The sequence below is a fragment of the Fusarium venenatum genome (assembly GCF_020744135.1).
Source record: "Fusarium venenatum strain MPI-CAGE-CH-0201 chromosome Unknown EDB82scaffold_4, whole genome shotgun sequence".
Classification (NCBI taxonomy): Eukaryota; Fungi; Ascomycota; class Sordariomycetes; order Hypocreales; family Nectriaceae; genus Fusarium; species Fusarium venenatum.
The window spans coordinates 38,563-54,460 of NW_027072132.1; the positions used below are offsets into that span (position 1 = coordinate 38,563).

The window sequence follows — 15,898 nt, forward strand, 5'->3', positions numbered from 1 at the left end:
TTAAGTCTTTTGCTTTCGTGCAGATCATTAACCCACATAGATATGATACCTGTAAGACTAGACACTGAATAATCTCGTTCTGAAACGGGTCAAGTTCTTCATGTTGCATCTCCCTTGTGTTAGAACATGATTACCGTCTGCGCTCTTCAAACATGAATGCAATCTTAATTTCCAGCCTATTCCTTGGAAGGAAGGAGGAGTTTTTCAGCTTGCAACCATCCTTTCAAGTCCACGGAGTGACTTCCTTGTCACATCCCTGCCTAGCCTCCAAACCTAGAGCCAACATGCAGATTGTGGAACCAACATCCAAAACCTCGAACCAACATGCATAGTTACGGGACAAAGATTAAGTCGTGTAGGCTCCCATGGCCCAAATAAAATCTTGTCAGAATTTTTTACCTGCTTGTCTCGCTTCCTTTACCAGTAATTCATGCTTTCTTATAACGATTCAAGTACATTCCGTCACGATGTTACTCAACATTGTATTACTTACGCTTATCTGGATGAGTCGTCCTCTGCTTGTTTGCGGAAACGTCCCACCTTTCTTTACCCGTTATCTGCCCAGGTCGTCAGACTACAACACAATAGACAGCATACGAAGAGCTTTCAGTACCTCTAACTTAAAAGAGAGAGACACCAAGAAAGTGAACAGCACTTCCTTAGATAAAAGTTGGGAAAATGCTATATTGTTTGCTTATACAGCGTATGTCGATTGTCAAATACCCTTTCATCATTCTATGGAACTGCAATTTTAACCACAGAACTATTCCTATATAGTGAGCAAGATCTAGACTCTAAGCAAAGGAATACCTCCATTTCAGCCGGTATAGAAATAACCTGCACAACATGCTATATCAAGGGAACAGCCACGACCAGATTCATCTCCGATAAGGACTTCAACATCAGCCAGTCTTTGAACGATTTAACAGATCAAGTTGAGAATGAGATCTACAATTTAAGGGCCGAAGTTTCGAATTACACAAAGGAATATATAGATGAGGTAACAGATAACCTGGACGATGGGTTTGACATGGACGACTTTGATATGCCAACCATGGATTTCGACCTCAATGTTGATCTTCCTGAGATTCCAGAGTTCCGACTCGAATTCCAATTCGATGGCTTGGAGGTGTACATGCTCGTTGACACTGTATTATCTGCCGGGGCCACCTATACTCTGAACTTGTATACCTCTACAACACCTGCAGGGTTTGCAGTTCGTCACAACCTAGAAGTTGGTGTCATATTTACTATTGACCTCATTGTGTCTGTAGAAGGTGAAATTGACATCAGTACCGGATTCCATCTAAAGCTAGATGATGGGGTTAAGATTGAACTTGGCATCTTCTCTAAGGAGATATCAAATATGGTTATGTAAGTCACCATTTGACAAGATTGCTATAACACAAGCTAACAGTATATTTAACAGCAATGGTGGCGAGTTTGAATTTTCTCCCAGTTACTGTCGAGAGCGCTGGTGTAGTGTTCAAGGCTGTCCTTCGTGTGGGGATACAAGCGGGATTTGAAATATCGTCATCCGACGTATCTATTGCCGGGAAAGACATATTTCGTATCGGTGCGGGCATTGAATCGGGTGTTTATGCTAATATCGCGGAGCTGATCACTAATGTCACCCTTTCCACGGACGAGGACGACCAATGCGGTCTTCGCGTCGAGGAAGCATATCAACTTGCTGTCGGAGCTGCTGCAGGAGCTTCGATTGCCATTGAAGACATCACGTGGGGACCAGCTGTCGAAACTGAAGTTCCTATCTTTTACACTACATTGGCACAAGCTTGTGCCGTGCAAAGAAGAAGCGGCACGATATCTACATCCCAGGTAACTCTGGCATCTGCTGCTCTCGTAATGAGAGGTGAGGATGAAGATGGAGCGGAGATGGAGACGACTACAATCTCTGAAGAAGCGACTTTTATTGCTGTAGCATGTGAGTCGGAGGGACTAGTTAATTGTCCAGCATCCCTTCAGACAACATCCAGATACACAACTACTCGAACACATGTCACGGTAGTCCCGACCGACAGCGAAGCCTTTTTTCCTGAATCGGTCAGATTCACTTCTGTGAGACCAATTCCGTTTGGAGACTCCGCAAAGAATTTGTTCACAACATCAGGCATTCCCGAGTCCTACGTTCCGCAGCCCCCGACACATTCGGCTACCACCAGCGCAATTGATGATAATGATGATGATGATGAAGGTACTGGAAATACCAACTCAAACGCAGAGAGCCGAAGATTATCTGATAGAGTCATTATCGGCCTGAGTGTCGGGCTTGGATTGCCTTTTCTCTTCGGCGGGATCGCTCTCATTTTGTAAGTGAAACCGTTTCATTCTTCGTTTCCCGCTTAACGACCTTGGCTCTGCACTGCTGAGCTGTATCGAGTTTGATTGCTAATTTTCTTTCCATTTCTTCAGCATTTGGACGCGCAAAATGCGACTTTCTACGAATAAATCGTCAACTTCCATCCAGACTGTTGAGCATATATCACCGTCTTCCAAGACTGCAATTGCATCTGTAGTTGAACTGAGAAGCCTTTAATCCTGTCGAGTAGTCTGGTGTAGACATTTTATGTTGGAAAGAATCTCGTTGGTGAGATGACAAATGTTGAGGGTCGCGGTGGACCCAGACGATGCAAGCTGATTATAACGTAAGCCCACCGTAGAGGTAGATATTGCTCTGGGGGTGGACAGGTGAAACTGAGAGAATAGTTGGTGATAAGTTCAGCCGGGACTTTATGGTGTTGAGGTGGTTGTTATAGTTTCAGAGTATTAAGAGGTAATCATATAAATCAGCACTAAGAAGTGTTGAATTAGTCATCGGCATATGATAAACCAGTCGTAACTGGACTATCCGGACATTTGAGCAGATGGCTCTCCAGTATCACACGGTCATTCTATCACATGATCCGACAGCGAAATAAACGGGACTATCATCTACAACTAAAACACAGACCCGTTTATCTGCATTTACATGAGTGCCCCAATTTTAGTTACTGTAAAGAAGATAAGTATTTGCGCTTATGGAACCATTATCAATCCTTTGAGACTCTTTTGTAGAATGATGTTAAAAAAATGTATAAAATCGTACCATATACCCCTCATTTGACAAGTGACCTCTAGAGTAAAGATCTAGATTATGTGCCTTCAAGTTGCATAGAGGATTGTCGCGGCGGAATATTAATCCTGTTGAAGGAAGACCGAGGCAATCCTTCTCGCCATCAGATCACACCGCCGAATCCTTTAACCTAATAACAGCCTCTCGCATGCATTATTAGCCAATAAGCATTGAGGGGTTGAGGGAATTATCTTAGCAATGAGTTGGAAAAGCTTGAGGGTTTTAGTAATCTGCCTGTCATATATGAACAGCACAACTTCGCCTGTTTAGTCGAGTAAAACAGAAAACTTTCAAGTAATTCTTGAAAAAAAGAGAGTACACAAACACTCTCCACTAGCCTATTATCCAAAAACCAACAGCAACGATCCCTCCAATCATGCATGCCACTACTACTTTCATCGCGCTCGCCCTCTCGCGTCTTGCCGCTGCCTCGCCCCAGGGCGTCCCCGATAAGCCAATCGAGTTCTATGGTCGGATGTACGCCGACTCTGCCACTTGCAGCGGAACCGGAACTAGATATGCCTACCTCGGCGCCATGGGCAACTGCATCAATAGGCCCGTTCCCGGAACCGGCTCAGCCACGATGGTGGTAGGAGAGGTTAGCAAGTATTTCTTTGCAGGATGGACCGGACCTGACTGCACCGGCAAGGTGGTCCTAATTGTATCCAACGTTGGAGAGTGTGTCAACTTGGGTGGCACCGATGTTCAGAGCTGGTCTAATGACATGAAGCCGTTTGGAAAGTGAGGGGAATGCTTCGTGCATACCAAGCCACATTGTATCTGGATAACATGTGGATGGTTGTTAGTTGCTGGCTTTATGAGATGTATATGTATGGAGAAACAATGAAATTTACGATTACCAAACCTGACTAGGCTAATCTTGTTTTGTCGCTTATCCTTGATTGTTGTTGGCGGCTCGCTTTCCGACATGATCGTTCTTTAGAGGAATACCTAAGCTGTGATACCTACCCTGTATCTGAACCCAGAAATGAAAGTCTTTTCATTAACATTACCCTTTAGGCTAACTTGAGTTACTGATTCGGGATAGACGAATCGTGCAACGTGCATCCTCATCGTCGCCATTATTTTAATTTGTCATCCCTGCCATACTTCTCGTCGTCTCTCCTTCCATGATGACCTTTCCAGCTGGGCGAATATGCTGACGTGTTGGGGAAATTACCTGACGAAACGGGAAAGCCGTTTCAGGTAAGTCCATGTTCGATGTGTAGGAGCATTGTGGTACTTTGTACACCTTCACCGGACTCCTACAGGGATGTGCTAAATTCTGAACTGGGAAATTGTCCATTGCCTGATCTTCATTCAAAATCATAATTACTTATAACGACCTGCTTTAATGGACAATCCGACCGCCTGATCAACGCTACCTCAATTTAACAATGCATGCGCATACGATATTCGACTCGATGAGTTGCAGCACATGACAGTACAAGATTGATAACGACTGCCCTTGCCTCGCATGCGCCAACCTCCTTCATCTCAAGGTCCGCGTACTCCCTTGTCCGCAAAAGCAAAGTGCAAAACTCGGTGTCTTACCCCACCCTGCCACCACCTTCCACAGACAAGTTGACGAATAGTCTTTGAAAATTGCTGAATATCTGATGCTTCTGGCTGGCGTTTATGGAGTAAACCTAAGGAATTAATGTCCGACGGCAATAATCACCGGTTCCCCGCACCCAGCGGTCAAGTTAGCAGCCACAGGGCTAATTTCCTACTAATCCAGTGATGTGCCGACGACATCCGAGGCAGTCTAAGACCTAGGTGCCTTTTTAATTGGCCTTCTGTGTGGAGTCTACGCAGAGCAACCATCTTCGGGGGGGCGGTGCTAAGGCGGGACTGGGGATAGGCTCCAATTCCGGTAGTTGGTCAACCAATAGATACCGCTGTTGTCCTGTCACAAGATGAACAAAATCACTGCTACATTATGTAGTAACTTGTGTAAATACTGTTTGCTTCACTGGACTGCCAATCTATCCTTGATAGTTGAGTTATCAGTATCAACCGTACTGAAATAAGGCCTGCAAATAGCGATCTTCTGAATAATGTTTCACTTAGAACATTATAAAGGTCAAGTAAGACGAGTTAAGATACCGTTGGTACCATTCTTCAATCACACTATGTTATCCAATACCTGAAGCTCTGTTTAACGGGATTATAGAGTGGTATCTGACCTTCTTAAAAAATCATTTATATTAAGGAAACTATCTCACAAAGACAAGACAATAGCAATTCCAAGGCGAAGCATGAGTAACAATCACCGTGTTTAGTAAACCTCAACTGTCGAGAGTCTCTTCATCATGAGGCTATCGTCAACCTCCTGCTAGATTTCTTGTTGAGAAGCTTGCTGTCTTGTCTTTGCGCCCGACTCAATAGCCTTGATAACCTTAGGCGCCGGAGGTAGGAGCAAACCGGTCTTCTGTCCGATTTGTGTAACGCGTGACTCCATACCTTCCATTAACTTGGCTTGTTTCTGCAGAAGTTAGCCTGGTCGTTATGATGTGGTACCATCGCCCCCACTCACATCTTTTGCCTTCTTTCAAATCTCCTCGGTGGCTCGCTTGGACCAGGCTTGAAGTTCGTTTGCTTTTTTATTAATAAATGACCCGTCGCCACTTGGGTCGAGGGCCGGAATCCCGTCAACCATGCGCAGCCCTGGGAAGATACGCGTTTGCGAAACCTTGGTCCACATAGAAGTAATGTTGGCAAAGATAGAGTAGTAAGATCGGATGATGATAGTGCTGTTAAAGCAGGACTAGGTTGATGGTCAGAGGCACTGACGGCAGTCCTGGGTTGACTTACGCTTCGCTGTAAATCTGTTATAGTGTATGATCCGACTTTATACATGGAGCTTTTATTATCTCCGTTTGCAATAACCTTCATAGTCTCGATGGATGGGTTAACATGCTTGCTGGTGATAAACTGGACTATTGCCGAGATGGCCTTGACGAATCGAATGAGGTTTGTAATTTCGTTCCTGAGCTTGACTACCAATGATATGCACTGTACGAAAATGCCCTTAATCGATCCCTGGAATAACTGACCATCCAAAGGACATGCTGATAGGGAAGTAGTTACATACCATGGTCAGGTTGGAAGATTAAAACATTTAAGCGAAGCGTTTAGCTCATTCAGCTTGTTTTGATGCTCAACAAGAAGAGAAGTAGACCCTTATTAGGTCCCTTACGTCAGAGTCAGGGCAGTGGAGGCAATGTTCAGCCGGTTCCAGAACAGCCCCGATCTGGGCAGTCTTGGCTTGGATCTGGGCAATCTGGTCGTCCGGGTCAACACTACCGCCAGGCGCAGCGCTCTGTTCAGCATTATTCGTATGCCTCATATCGTAGCTGCTTTTATATAAACATGCGCCATTAACAGTCGCTTCTAGAAAAGACTTTGCCGTAGTGTTTTGCTCGACTGATTTAGCATAACCATCGAGTAAGTCCTTTTGCCAGCCTTTGATGAGGCCCGATTCCTTTGTTGGCATCTTGAATTTGATGTCTCTGGCCTTCTCAAGCTCTTTCACAATGTCATATACAATCTGCCACCCGCTAGGTCGAGTATAGTAGTAGTAGTAGTAGTAGTAGTAGTAGTATAAGTAACCTTGCACACAGATTCCAAAGCTGACTTACACCGTTGGCGTGGCGAAGTAAGCGATGAGACAAGGTTCTTTTGCGAACTGCCCAACATGTCCGATGCAAAGACAGTAGACTGGCTAGCCTTTGGGCTTCTCAGATTTAATTCCATTACTGGTACCAATGAAAATAATTTACAAGATCCCAATAGATCAGATCCCGTCCAACTTGGCTGTAGGCAGGATCGTCTGCATTTTTTGGTCGGCTGGCACTTCGAGCGTTGAGGGCTGGTAATGCCGCTACGTTGTGTTTGTTACCTTTGCTCTTATTTTCCTTGTCAATGATGTCTTTGGACCATCCTCATTGACATTGATCTATATACAAAATGGGGGTGGCGTTCGGCAGTGACTGGATGAGCTTTTGAATAATTCATACATTTGTGAGGTGATGCGAAGAGTCAGAACCTGCCAGACTAGTTTTGCTGTTGAGGCAAAGTCGGAAAACTGGACTCTGTAGTCTGTCTTTCCAACCTGATATAAACTTTTCATCCGTCGTTATTTTACCACCTACGATATTCCAATGCCATGTGTGGTACAACCTTACCAGTCTTAATCTATTTATGATGTGAACATCTTTACGTTTCACCTTTGCACGATTCTGAGATAGTATGAGTAGTTTGTGAGACTTTAGAGGTCTAATATGATGCGAAAATACAGGTTAGCGATGGTGTAGAGGGCAAAATTGATTTAAGCAAAAAAAAGGACAACTTTCGAAATTCCATGTAAAAAGATTGGCCAACAAGACAGTCTCTTAATGGGTTTGCTAAACCCGAAATGAATATTGAACAAGTGGATGCTGGATTTCGCCTGTTGTAGATGCGCAAAGGACGACAACATTTCAAACAAAGTAGCCAGGACTACTTTGATTCAAAGATCAGCCTGCCGAGAAACGGTCCCAAGAAGCGATTATGCAGGTGGATCAATGAGACTAAATGGTAGGAAGTACAAGGCAGGGAGTGGGAATACGCCCTGGAATCTGTTCACGCTTTACTGTTGAAGGAAGCCGATGAAACTGATGGGAGAGAGAAGACGGGGAGATAAGTAGAGGAGGAGATAGGGTGTCTGATCGGATGAAATGGCAGCAGAGCATTAGGGACATTCCAGCAAGCCCCTGGCTTCTTGAATTCTGGTAAATGGTGCATCAGCTCGGCCCATTCACAGTCGCCCGTCCAACCCTGGCTCCAGAGGTTATTGAACCCGCTGCGATGAAGTTTGTTCTTGAGAATGGCAGTTGCCCAAATAGAAGACAACATTTGTCTTTGAAGGCAGGGCAGCCGTCCACTATTGACTCCCTCAGATGCGAGGCAATTAGCAAGCACCACCGTTGGGATCCGCGCTAGTAGTTGGTTAGAGATTCTTACGATTGCAATAAAATTCAGTAAGTTGGCAACATACACTGGGCTCTCAGGTGTCGTGAGCGCGCCGGCCATACTTCTCGCAGCCATTGATCCCACCGTTCAGGTAGCAGTAGCAATCGTACTAGGTCAGGGTCATGGAATCTCCTTTAACACATTTGATCTAGAGGACGGCGTGCTTGCCGAAGCCAGGACTGGAGATGCAGTTAGTCTTTAGATCGAACCCTCCTAGCAAAAGTATCTGGGTGGAAAAGATTACGCGGGGTACTTTGCAGTTGAAAAGGAATAAGCATTTAACGTTATGTATCATTCCCTGGTAGTAGGGCCAAGTTAACCCCCACGTACTTCCATGGAATTGAATCCTTCCTAATTATGCTTACAAATGGACGATTACAAATGGATGATTACAAATGGATGTTTCCATTATTAAGCTCCCATTATTACGCTTCAACGATTATAATAAGATTGGTGAAATGACTTCTGCAGCTTTTGGCTCTAACTCTCGTCGACAAATGCTTCAATATTCCTACTTACGATTTTGAACTAAACTAAACTAGTAAGTTGAACTGTAGCCCGTCGACATGTCAGCCTTTGAATCACCCCGAATTATTGTTGTTACCGGTGCCACCGGTAACCAAGGCAAGGGCGCTATACGTGCCCTATTAGCCGCCAACGAGGATTGGAATATTCGCGCCCTGACGCGAGACGTTAGCTCGTCATGGGCCAAAGCACTCCTAGAAGAATGCTCCGACGACGTGAAGGCAGAACGCCTCAGTCTTGTCAAGGGCAGCACATATGACCTTGACAGCATCCGGTCGGCTTTTGTCGGGGCTTATGGTGTCTTCGCCGCCACATCAGAGATCTATCCTGGTAAGGTCTTGATCGAAGAGGCGGAGATGGCCCACGAGATCGTGGCAGGTCGCAATATTGTCCTTGCCGCTAAAGAAGCCGGCGTCAAACACTTTGTCTTCAGTAGCCTCCCTAATATGGACAAAGTGACGGAGGACAAATTTCCCGGGATTCACCATATGAACAATAAGCATGCAATTGAAGAGTTTGCGAAAGAGCACTTGAGCGGTGTGACTTGCCTTATTCCAGGTTCGTTCGTCCAAGAAACTCGTCGAAGGACTCTAACTCATCGCGCGTTTTCTTTACACAGGATTCTTTTACACGAATTTGAGATGGGCTCATTATAGTCAACGTCGGTGTAAGTGATATCTACATAATGTATTGCAACAAGTATGGTTCATTGACTAACATTCATGATACTCTAGCGGATGGTGTGGTTGAGTTCCGTACTGCCATTCCCAGCGAGCAAGTTACGCAGTGGACTGACCCAAGCTATGACATGGGCACTTTTACTGCCAGTAAGTCAACCTCTACAGAGGCAACCAACAAAATCGCTGATTTAGCTTTCCAGAGGTTCTTGAACTAGGCCCCGAACAGACGGCCGGCAAGACGTATCTTGTTTTAAGCGAGCCCATCAGTCCCAAGAAAATGGCCCAGATATTTACAGAAGTCACTGGACAGCCTGCAGTGCATAAACCTATCACTCCACAGCAGTTTGGCGAGGTGACAGCCCCCTTCATCGGCCCTGCCTTCCAATTGGATGCACAGAAGATGATGGAGTGGGTGTCTGTGATTCCAGCCGGCAAGGTCTGCTACGGAGCTATGGAGTACAAGAAGATGGACGACTCGCCTAGGGAATTGGGACTAAAAGCTAGTACATTCGAGGAGTGGCTGAGACGCAGCGGATGGAAAGGGCCTGAGTAGGGCTGTGGGGCTGTACCATATTATTAGCAACAGCATGGATACATAATTGCCAAAACTTTTGCTGGCAGGCGATAATTTGCTAGATAGGCATTACGATTACAATGAAAATCGATTTGCGATTGACAACGTCAATGCGAAAGCAAGCGGCAAGTTTAACAGTGATGTGTATACCAGCAATCTCGAGGACTGCTCGGCGCACACGTAGTCCCCTGTGACGTCGATAACATCCGCAATAGTTGCATTGATGATGCCGGCCGACGACAGAGTGTGGTTCAGAGTAGTCACATTGCCGATGTCGTTGAAGTAATCAACGAAGCGCGGATCAGGATCAATAGGTTGAACTGTAAAGTTGCCCTCACCACCACCTAGTTGACCGCCTTCCCCTGTAGTCAAGTCCTCTAGGTTAGAGCCACCAATCTCGGTGAGACGAGTCGTAAGATTTTGTAACTGCCAATCCGAGAACAACCTGTCCAGATACGTGTGATGAAGCCAAAAGATAGTATCGCCTGGACTAACAGCCACGGAGATCATCTGCCAATGCGCAGTCGTTAGTTTGCGATCTCAAATAGTGGCAGTGGTGATAGATTAAAAAGAGATGATTGTTGACTTACAGTACTAGCTACGCTGCCGTGGCCAGCGGATTGCAGACCTCTCTCGATACAGTGCCAGAAATCGATAAAGGTTTCCTTGGCCATCCACTCATTAACAGCAGACTGTGCGCTAAGAATAAATTGTTTGTCGTCGAAAATGCGGTGGAGGCAGGTTTCAGTATACGATAGGTCGTCTTGTATATGCAGCGTCGTGCTGGCGAAGGGGCCATCTTGGACACAACTGTTACGGACAGTCCCATTTCCACCGAGAGACGCATCCGCCCCCAGATCGAGCATGATAGAGGCGGTGAGGTTGCCGTCGTCAAGAGTTTCGTCCTAATATTCGAAGTCAAAATTTTGCATTGTACTGATTCCAGGCTGTAGAAGAGCTTTAGTAACTGTGCAGAAGCTCGATAAATTCAACTTCGTTTTAAACATAGGAAAAACCTGCGGGTACGCTAGAAGCCTATGTCTCCATGGATCTGGCCGTAATCCCTCAACACGATCCTCTTTGTCTACCTCTGAGGCACTACGGCCTTACAAGACCAACCCATATACGTGGATCACTTGGGCGGAGCATTAGACATGGTGAATAAATCAAAATGGTAAGGGTCATTTCTATTCAGCAACATCTCACCTTGTCCATAACGAATTGAAGAAAGGAAGATGTGGAGTAAACGGAGAAAAGGAAAGAATGGAGTGCTAGATGTTCGTATTGAAAATGTCCACATAGGACAAAGTGGCTACCAGAGGTCAATCTTTACGAATGTAGATCGTTCTTATCAACGACGCACTGACTACGAGCAAGTCCCGAAACCCAGACAATAAGGACACATTGGCTCCGTTTCGCGGCCTGCCCGAGCCGTGTGGCAACGAGATGAAAACTTCATGTATGATCTAGAGTTGAACATGGGCTTATAATGCCGCGGCTCTGTATATTGTCAGGACGCATTGACTTCCTATATATAAGTACTCTGTCGTTAACATCACTAAAAAGCCCTTGGGATATTTGAGTGTCCCTATGGAAATGATTGCTAAGAATACCGCTGATGGTTAAGTGCTCTTCGCCTAGCTGTATCTAAATAATAACGAATGCTAAGCATAAAGCCTGTTTACTAGTACTGAAGGGGTTATATACTGACACTACTATCCATTCTTGGGCGTACTGCTCCTCGACTTCTATTGATTTCAATCAACTCAAGACTGTACATTCGCGTTGCAAAGCTATTCTTTTCCCAAAGATGTCAGACAAGATTCCTGTTTAATACTCAGTCGAACTCTCAACCAACCCGTCCTTATGGGCGGGTCCAAACCAACCAGAGTCTGGGTTTCGTGATGTCATCAAAATTGATGTCATTTTCATCAACATCAATGCCGCCTCAGACTTTCGCCTTTTTCGTACCGGTATGAACAAATCAATCGATTACGCAATCAAATAAGTCACAAAACACATTGCCCGTGGCCATTATCGGGTTATCACTATGAACGCCAGTGATTACTCTTGTGTAGTTGTTTTTTCGACGTAAAAATCGCGTGCGGAGCTTATGTGGATCAATGGATTTCCGTGAGATAATGAGAATGACCCTCAACCTGAGGTTGTCCTGGAATGAAGTTGTTCGGTTGGGAACAAGTAACAATAGGCATCAGGCTGTGTTGATTAGGACTAGCTTTCATCAGGGAAAGGTGTTATTTTACAGCTGATATAGAGACATAAGAGAGAAAATCTAATTAATTAAGAGGTTGAAATAAGCTGATATGGTTAATTCTCTCACTTAAGCAAATGTCATCAGAATGCAAAACAGAGCAGAAAGTATCATGCTGCCGCCGGATAAACTTCACGATGGAAAACAAGGTTGATTATTCGAAATCAATGAACACAGCCAATCGGGAGCTTCCGTGACTCATTTGTGGGTAACATATGCGGATCCACGTACGTGACACGCTTCCCCCCTTTTGGACAACAGCCAACCAACATACATGCAACGAAGCTCCCAGAAATGAGAGTAAGCTGGAAAGATGACCTTTTGTTCCGTCGGCTGACTTTGTCCCCTGCAAAAGGCACCGTAAACCAACTAACATCCTTCTCGAAAAGGTTTATGTTGCATGTCGATCAATTCGGGTGCTACGAGGGCCTCGCGGATCCATAGCTGCATCTATTGGTTATGCTGTCTCATCATGGTGATTTCGCTTTTTCAAAGAATGTAAGTAGATAGCCTTTCCTACAGTCTATTGTAGATTTTCTAATTGTCCTCAATGTTCGATTCATTGCCCTGGCATTAAATCTTCAAAAGTATTACCAGAAATATTTGATACCTCTCGTCGCCCAAGATGACTATCTCACTCACTAAAGATAACACGCTAGATACCACAGTTTATCTGATTCTTGCTTGCAAAGACTCAGTAATTCTTCTTCTGTCGATCGCCATGGCTCTGACCCCCGCAAACCCAATTCCAGACGAAGCACATAACACAACATCTGCCGACATGGGGATTCTGGCGAAGCCGGACTTCCTCTGTGATGACAATGATCTTGGCAAGAAGTGTCGCGGCCGTCCATATAACTTTCGCTGCACTAATGACAATCAAATCAATTACGACGAACCTTATTATCAGTGCAGGGACAAGACAAGGTTCTCTTGTCACTTTTCATGAAATAATATCAAGATCTTTTACTCACCTCAGGATTTTCCGAAGACGTGTGGACGGGATTTGGTTGTTTGTCGATGGAGTTCGTAACCGATATGAAGTTCAGCTTGATGTTATACCCTCAGTCGTTATTTATTGCACTGGATGTAACTTTGGGATGATAGCCCAGGCACCGGAGACAAGTGGTAGTCGCACGGCAGCGGACTGGACAAGTAGATATATACTGACATAGTCGAAATCTAACCATAATCTCATGATTACATATATATATGTATATCTTTTAAATACAAATGATTATTTGGACTAACTATGAAGTATAATATATTGAATATATCAAGCTATCTTTATACATAAGAACTTATTAACTCATAACCTGGATCACAAAGTTTAAAGTAATATAAATTAATCTTTACTTAAAAATTCATTTAAAGATTAAAGATAGAGCGCTTTATAGCAGCAGTTGTAAATAAATTAACATCCTAAGTTTAATTGTATCTATAGGCTATATGTATTGAAGAAATACTAATAGATTTTAACTTGAACCTCTCTTTCTTGATGTTGAATCAAGAAGTCCTACAACTTCTCCATGTAGTGCCTCGAAAGAGGATAAGAAGATCGATACAAGACTGCTGAGCATCCTCACTCTAAGAAACCATTCTCGCGTAGCTCCGCAATTTTCTTGTCGGACAGAGCTGGCTTGCCCTTGGCCTTCAGCTGTCGCTGGAGCTCTTCTTCAGAAACCTGGAGGACTCCTGGGCCAAATCCGTGATATGTACCATCTGGGAGCTCAACAAATGACTGTGCATCTGGACCTCCAATCTCTTCACACTCCTTGGGTTCCCATTTCGTTCCAGTAATATCAGTGCCAACAGGAGGGCCACCAGTGTGGGCAGCGGCCGCCTGTTCCTCCGGGCTTAACTTCAGGAATTGTCGGGCAGCAGCCTCTGGATTACGTTTGAGGCTGTCCTCAATCTCCGTCTTCTCCTTGCTCGCCATTTGAGTACGACCAGGCTTATGAACGATCAAACCGCTGATGCACTTTCCGCTTGCACTACAGCACTGATCGTTCAGAGCGTTGAACGAACAGACGCTATGACCGCAGACTGCGCCGCCTTGCATTCGACGGTACGCCGTCCACCATTCATTTACTCCAGACGAGGTATCGGACCAGATGCTGCGAGCGTAACCGTTAGGAGACTTGTAGCACTTCTCGTATTGCGAGGCGTTGAAGGCTCTATAATCCCCTATACAGTCAGAGCCGTAATAGAACCTATCGCAAAGGCCAGTTTCAAAAAGAAAGGAGGCGAAGACAAGAATTTTGGCTTAGAGCAACATGGTTACGGCGGTTGCGGGGTATAAGTAAGAGTGAAGGTAGGTAGGGTTGACTCTGTCTTTGTAGAGTATGACGTTATATGTGGATGGACGGGTGCGCCACCAGATGATAGGCAGCCAGATGTGTACTTGATGGTGTGTTGATGTAACTCTTGGTAAGATGTAATGTGGAATCTTCTCCACAACTGTCTTCCTCATGTGTGATCGAACATAAGCAATCTGAAGCAATATAGGTTCTCGGTAGCACTTATCAACCCTTATACATATTCTCTTCTAGACGCTCTCATAGCCCGAGTCTTTCTTCCATCTTTTCCTCGCTCAGGTAATTGCGTCTGTCTGCCACATGCCTGCAATTAGCCCATAAACCCTGGTGTTGAAATGAAGGCGATTGGTGGCTATCGGCAACCGGGTAAATACCTCCCTGACAAGGGTAAAACTACATGGATGATGATACCATACTACATAGTACCATACTAATTTGATTACAGTGCATCCAGCAACACAGTGCTGTCGGCTCTTTAACTGCCCGATCAAGATTTCATCAGCTGACAGACCAAGTCAGCTGACAAGATCGTAGGGGAAAGCGATTAAGCGAACGCAATATGAAAATTCTCGATTGGGTCAACCCCACTGTGAATCAGTTGATGGACAGGCACCATCGCAGTCAGGCACGCTAGACAGGATCTGAGTTATAACAGGAACATCCTAGAGCTGTGGCGAACAACAAACAACTCTGGGAGAAGCTTTTGACAGAGGCAATTGTCTCGCGGTTTCAAATTCGCAATGTTGCAGTACTGGAGAATGGAAAGCCGCCACATTCCCCCGTTATTTGTCAAACAGAAGGATATCAACTATTTGTGAAGTTCAATCTTTCTCATCTTCTCTTTGACGGCCAGTCGATCGAGATACTCGTGGATCACTTCCGAGTGGCTTTGCCTTGGAAACTTCATAATACCCACAAGCCTCAGTACTCGAATTATGTTCACTTTCTGAAAGGGCAAGACGACACCCAGGCTCTTAGATTCTTGGAAAAGACTCTAGTTGAACTTGAGCCAACCATACTACTTATACTTATCAAGGTCATTGAGTAAATATATCTCCCTGAGAAAATGATTCAACTGTACGCCACCATCAACAATACGAGACAGATCAGCAACTTTGCTAACAGCCAAGGAGTGACTATATCAAATATCTTACAACTTGCCTGAGCTCTCGTACTTCGAAGGATGGTTTATAAGAACGACGTCGTCTTTGGGCTACTAACGTCAGCCCGGGATCTTCCTTTGAAGGACGTTGAACCCATGGTAGAACCTGTGATCGACATGATGGCTTGTCGATGTACCATTCTAGACACCATGAGCATCAGTGAGACTTGAAACAATGTTCAAAATAGCTTCTTTGATTCCCACCGTCACCAACACGC

At 44.9% G+C, this 15,898-nt stretch overlaps 6 protein-coding genes across 6 annotated transcripts; 4 read left to right on the forward strand and 2 right to left on the reverse strand.

Moving 5' to 3' along the window:
- Positions 1-390: 390 nt before the first annotated feature.
- On the forward strand, positions 391-2,956 carry EDB82DRAFT_510925 (uncharacterized protein). The gene is made up of 5 exons (XM_065608871.1): positions 391-703; positions 778-1,374; positions 1,430-1,441; positions 1,473-2,330; positions 2,434-2,956. Exons 1-5 carry the CDS (start codon positions 468-470, stop codon positions 2,555-2,557), a joined length of 1,827 nt encoding a protein of 608 aa, XP_065463051.1. The 5' UTR covers positions 391-467; the 3' UTR covers positions 2,558-2,956.
- A 361-nt stretch (positions 2,957-3,317) lies between these two features.
- EDB82DRAFT_284930 (uncharacterized protein) lies at positions 3,318-4,212 on the forward strand. Its single transcript, XM_025736648.2, has one exon. The coding sequence runs from the start codon at positions 3,510-3,512 to the stop codon at positions 3,876-3,878; it is 369 nt and encodes a 122-aa protein (XP_025591588.1). The 5' UTR covers positions 3,318-3,509; the 3' UTR covers positions 3,879-4,212.
- A 4,384-nt stretch (positions 4,213-8,596) lies between these two features.
- Positions 8,597-10,041, forward strand: EDB82DRAFT_510931 (uncharacterized protein). Its single transcript, XM_065608872.1, has 4 exons — positions 8,597-9,232; positions 9,294-9,341; positions 9,409-9,501; positions 9,555-10,041. Exons 1-4 carry the CDS (start codon positions 8,716-8,718, stop codon positions 9,905-9,907), a joined length of 1,011 nt encoding a protein of 336 aa, XP_065463052.1. The 5' UTR covers positions 8,597-8,715; the 3' UTR covers positions 9,908-10,041.
- On the reverse strand, positions 10,004-10,794 carry EDB82DRAFT_479138 (uncharacterized protein; the record flags this gene model as incomplete). The annotated part of the gene is made up of 2 exons (XM_025736651.2): positions 10,004-10,438; positions 10,519-10,794. 2 exons carry the CDS (start codon positions 10,792-10,794, stop codon positions 10,004-10,006), a joined length of 711 nt encoding a protein of 236 aa, XP_025591591.2.
- A 1,881-nt stretch (positions 10,795-12,675) lies between these two features.
- On the forward strand, positions 12,676-13,404 carry EDB82DRAFT_510935 (uncharacterized protein). The gene has a single exon (XM_065608873.1). It carries the CDS (start codon positions 13,016-13,018, stop codon positions 13,373-13,375), a length of 360 nt encoding a protein of 119 aa, XP_065463053.1. The 5' UTR covers positions 12,676-13,015; the 3' UTR covers positions 13,376-13,404.
- A 378-nt stretch (positions 13,405-13,782) lies between these two features.
- On the reverse strand, positions 13,783-15,799 carry EDB82DRAFT_547725 (uncharacterized protein; the record flags this gene model as incomplete). Its single annotated transcript, XM_025736652.2, has 2 exons — positions 13,783-14,465; positions 15,787-15,799. The coding sequence occupies 2 exons, from the start codon at positions 15,797-15,799 to the stop codon at positions 13,783-13,785; spliced, it is 696 nt and encodes a 231-aa protein (XP_025591592.2).
- Positions 15,800-15,898: the final 99 nt, after the last annotated feature.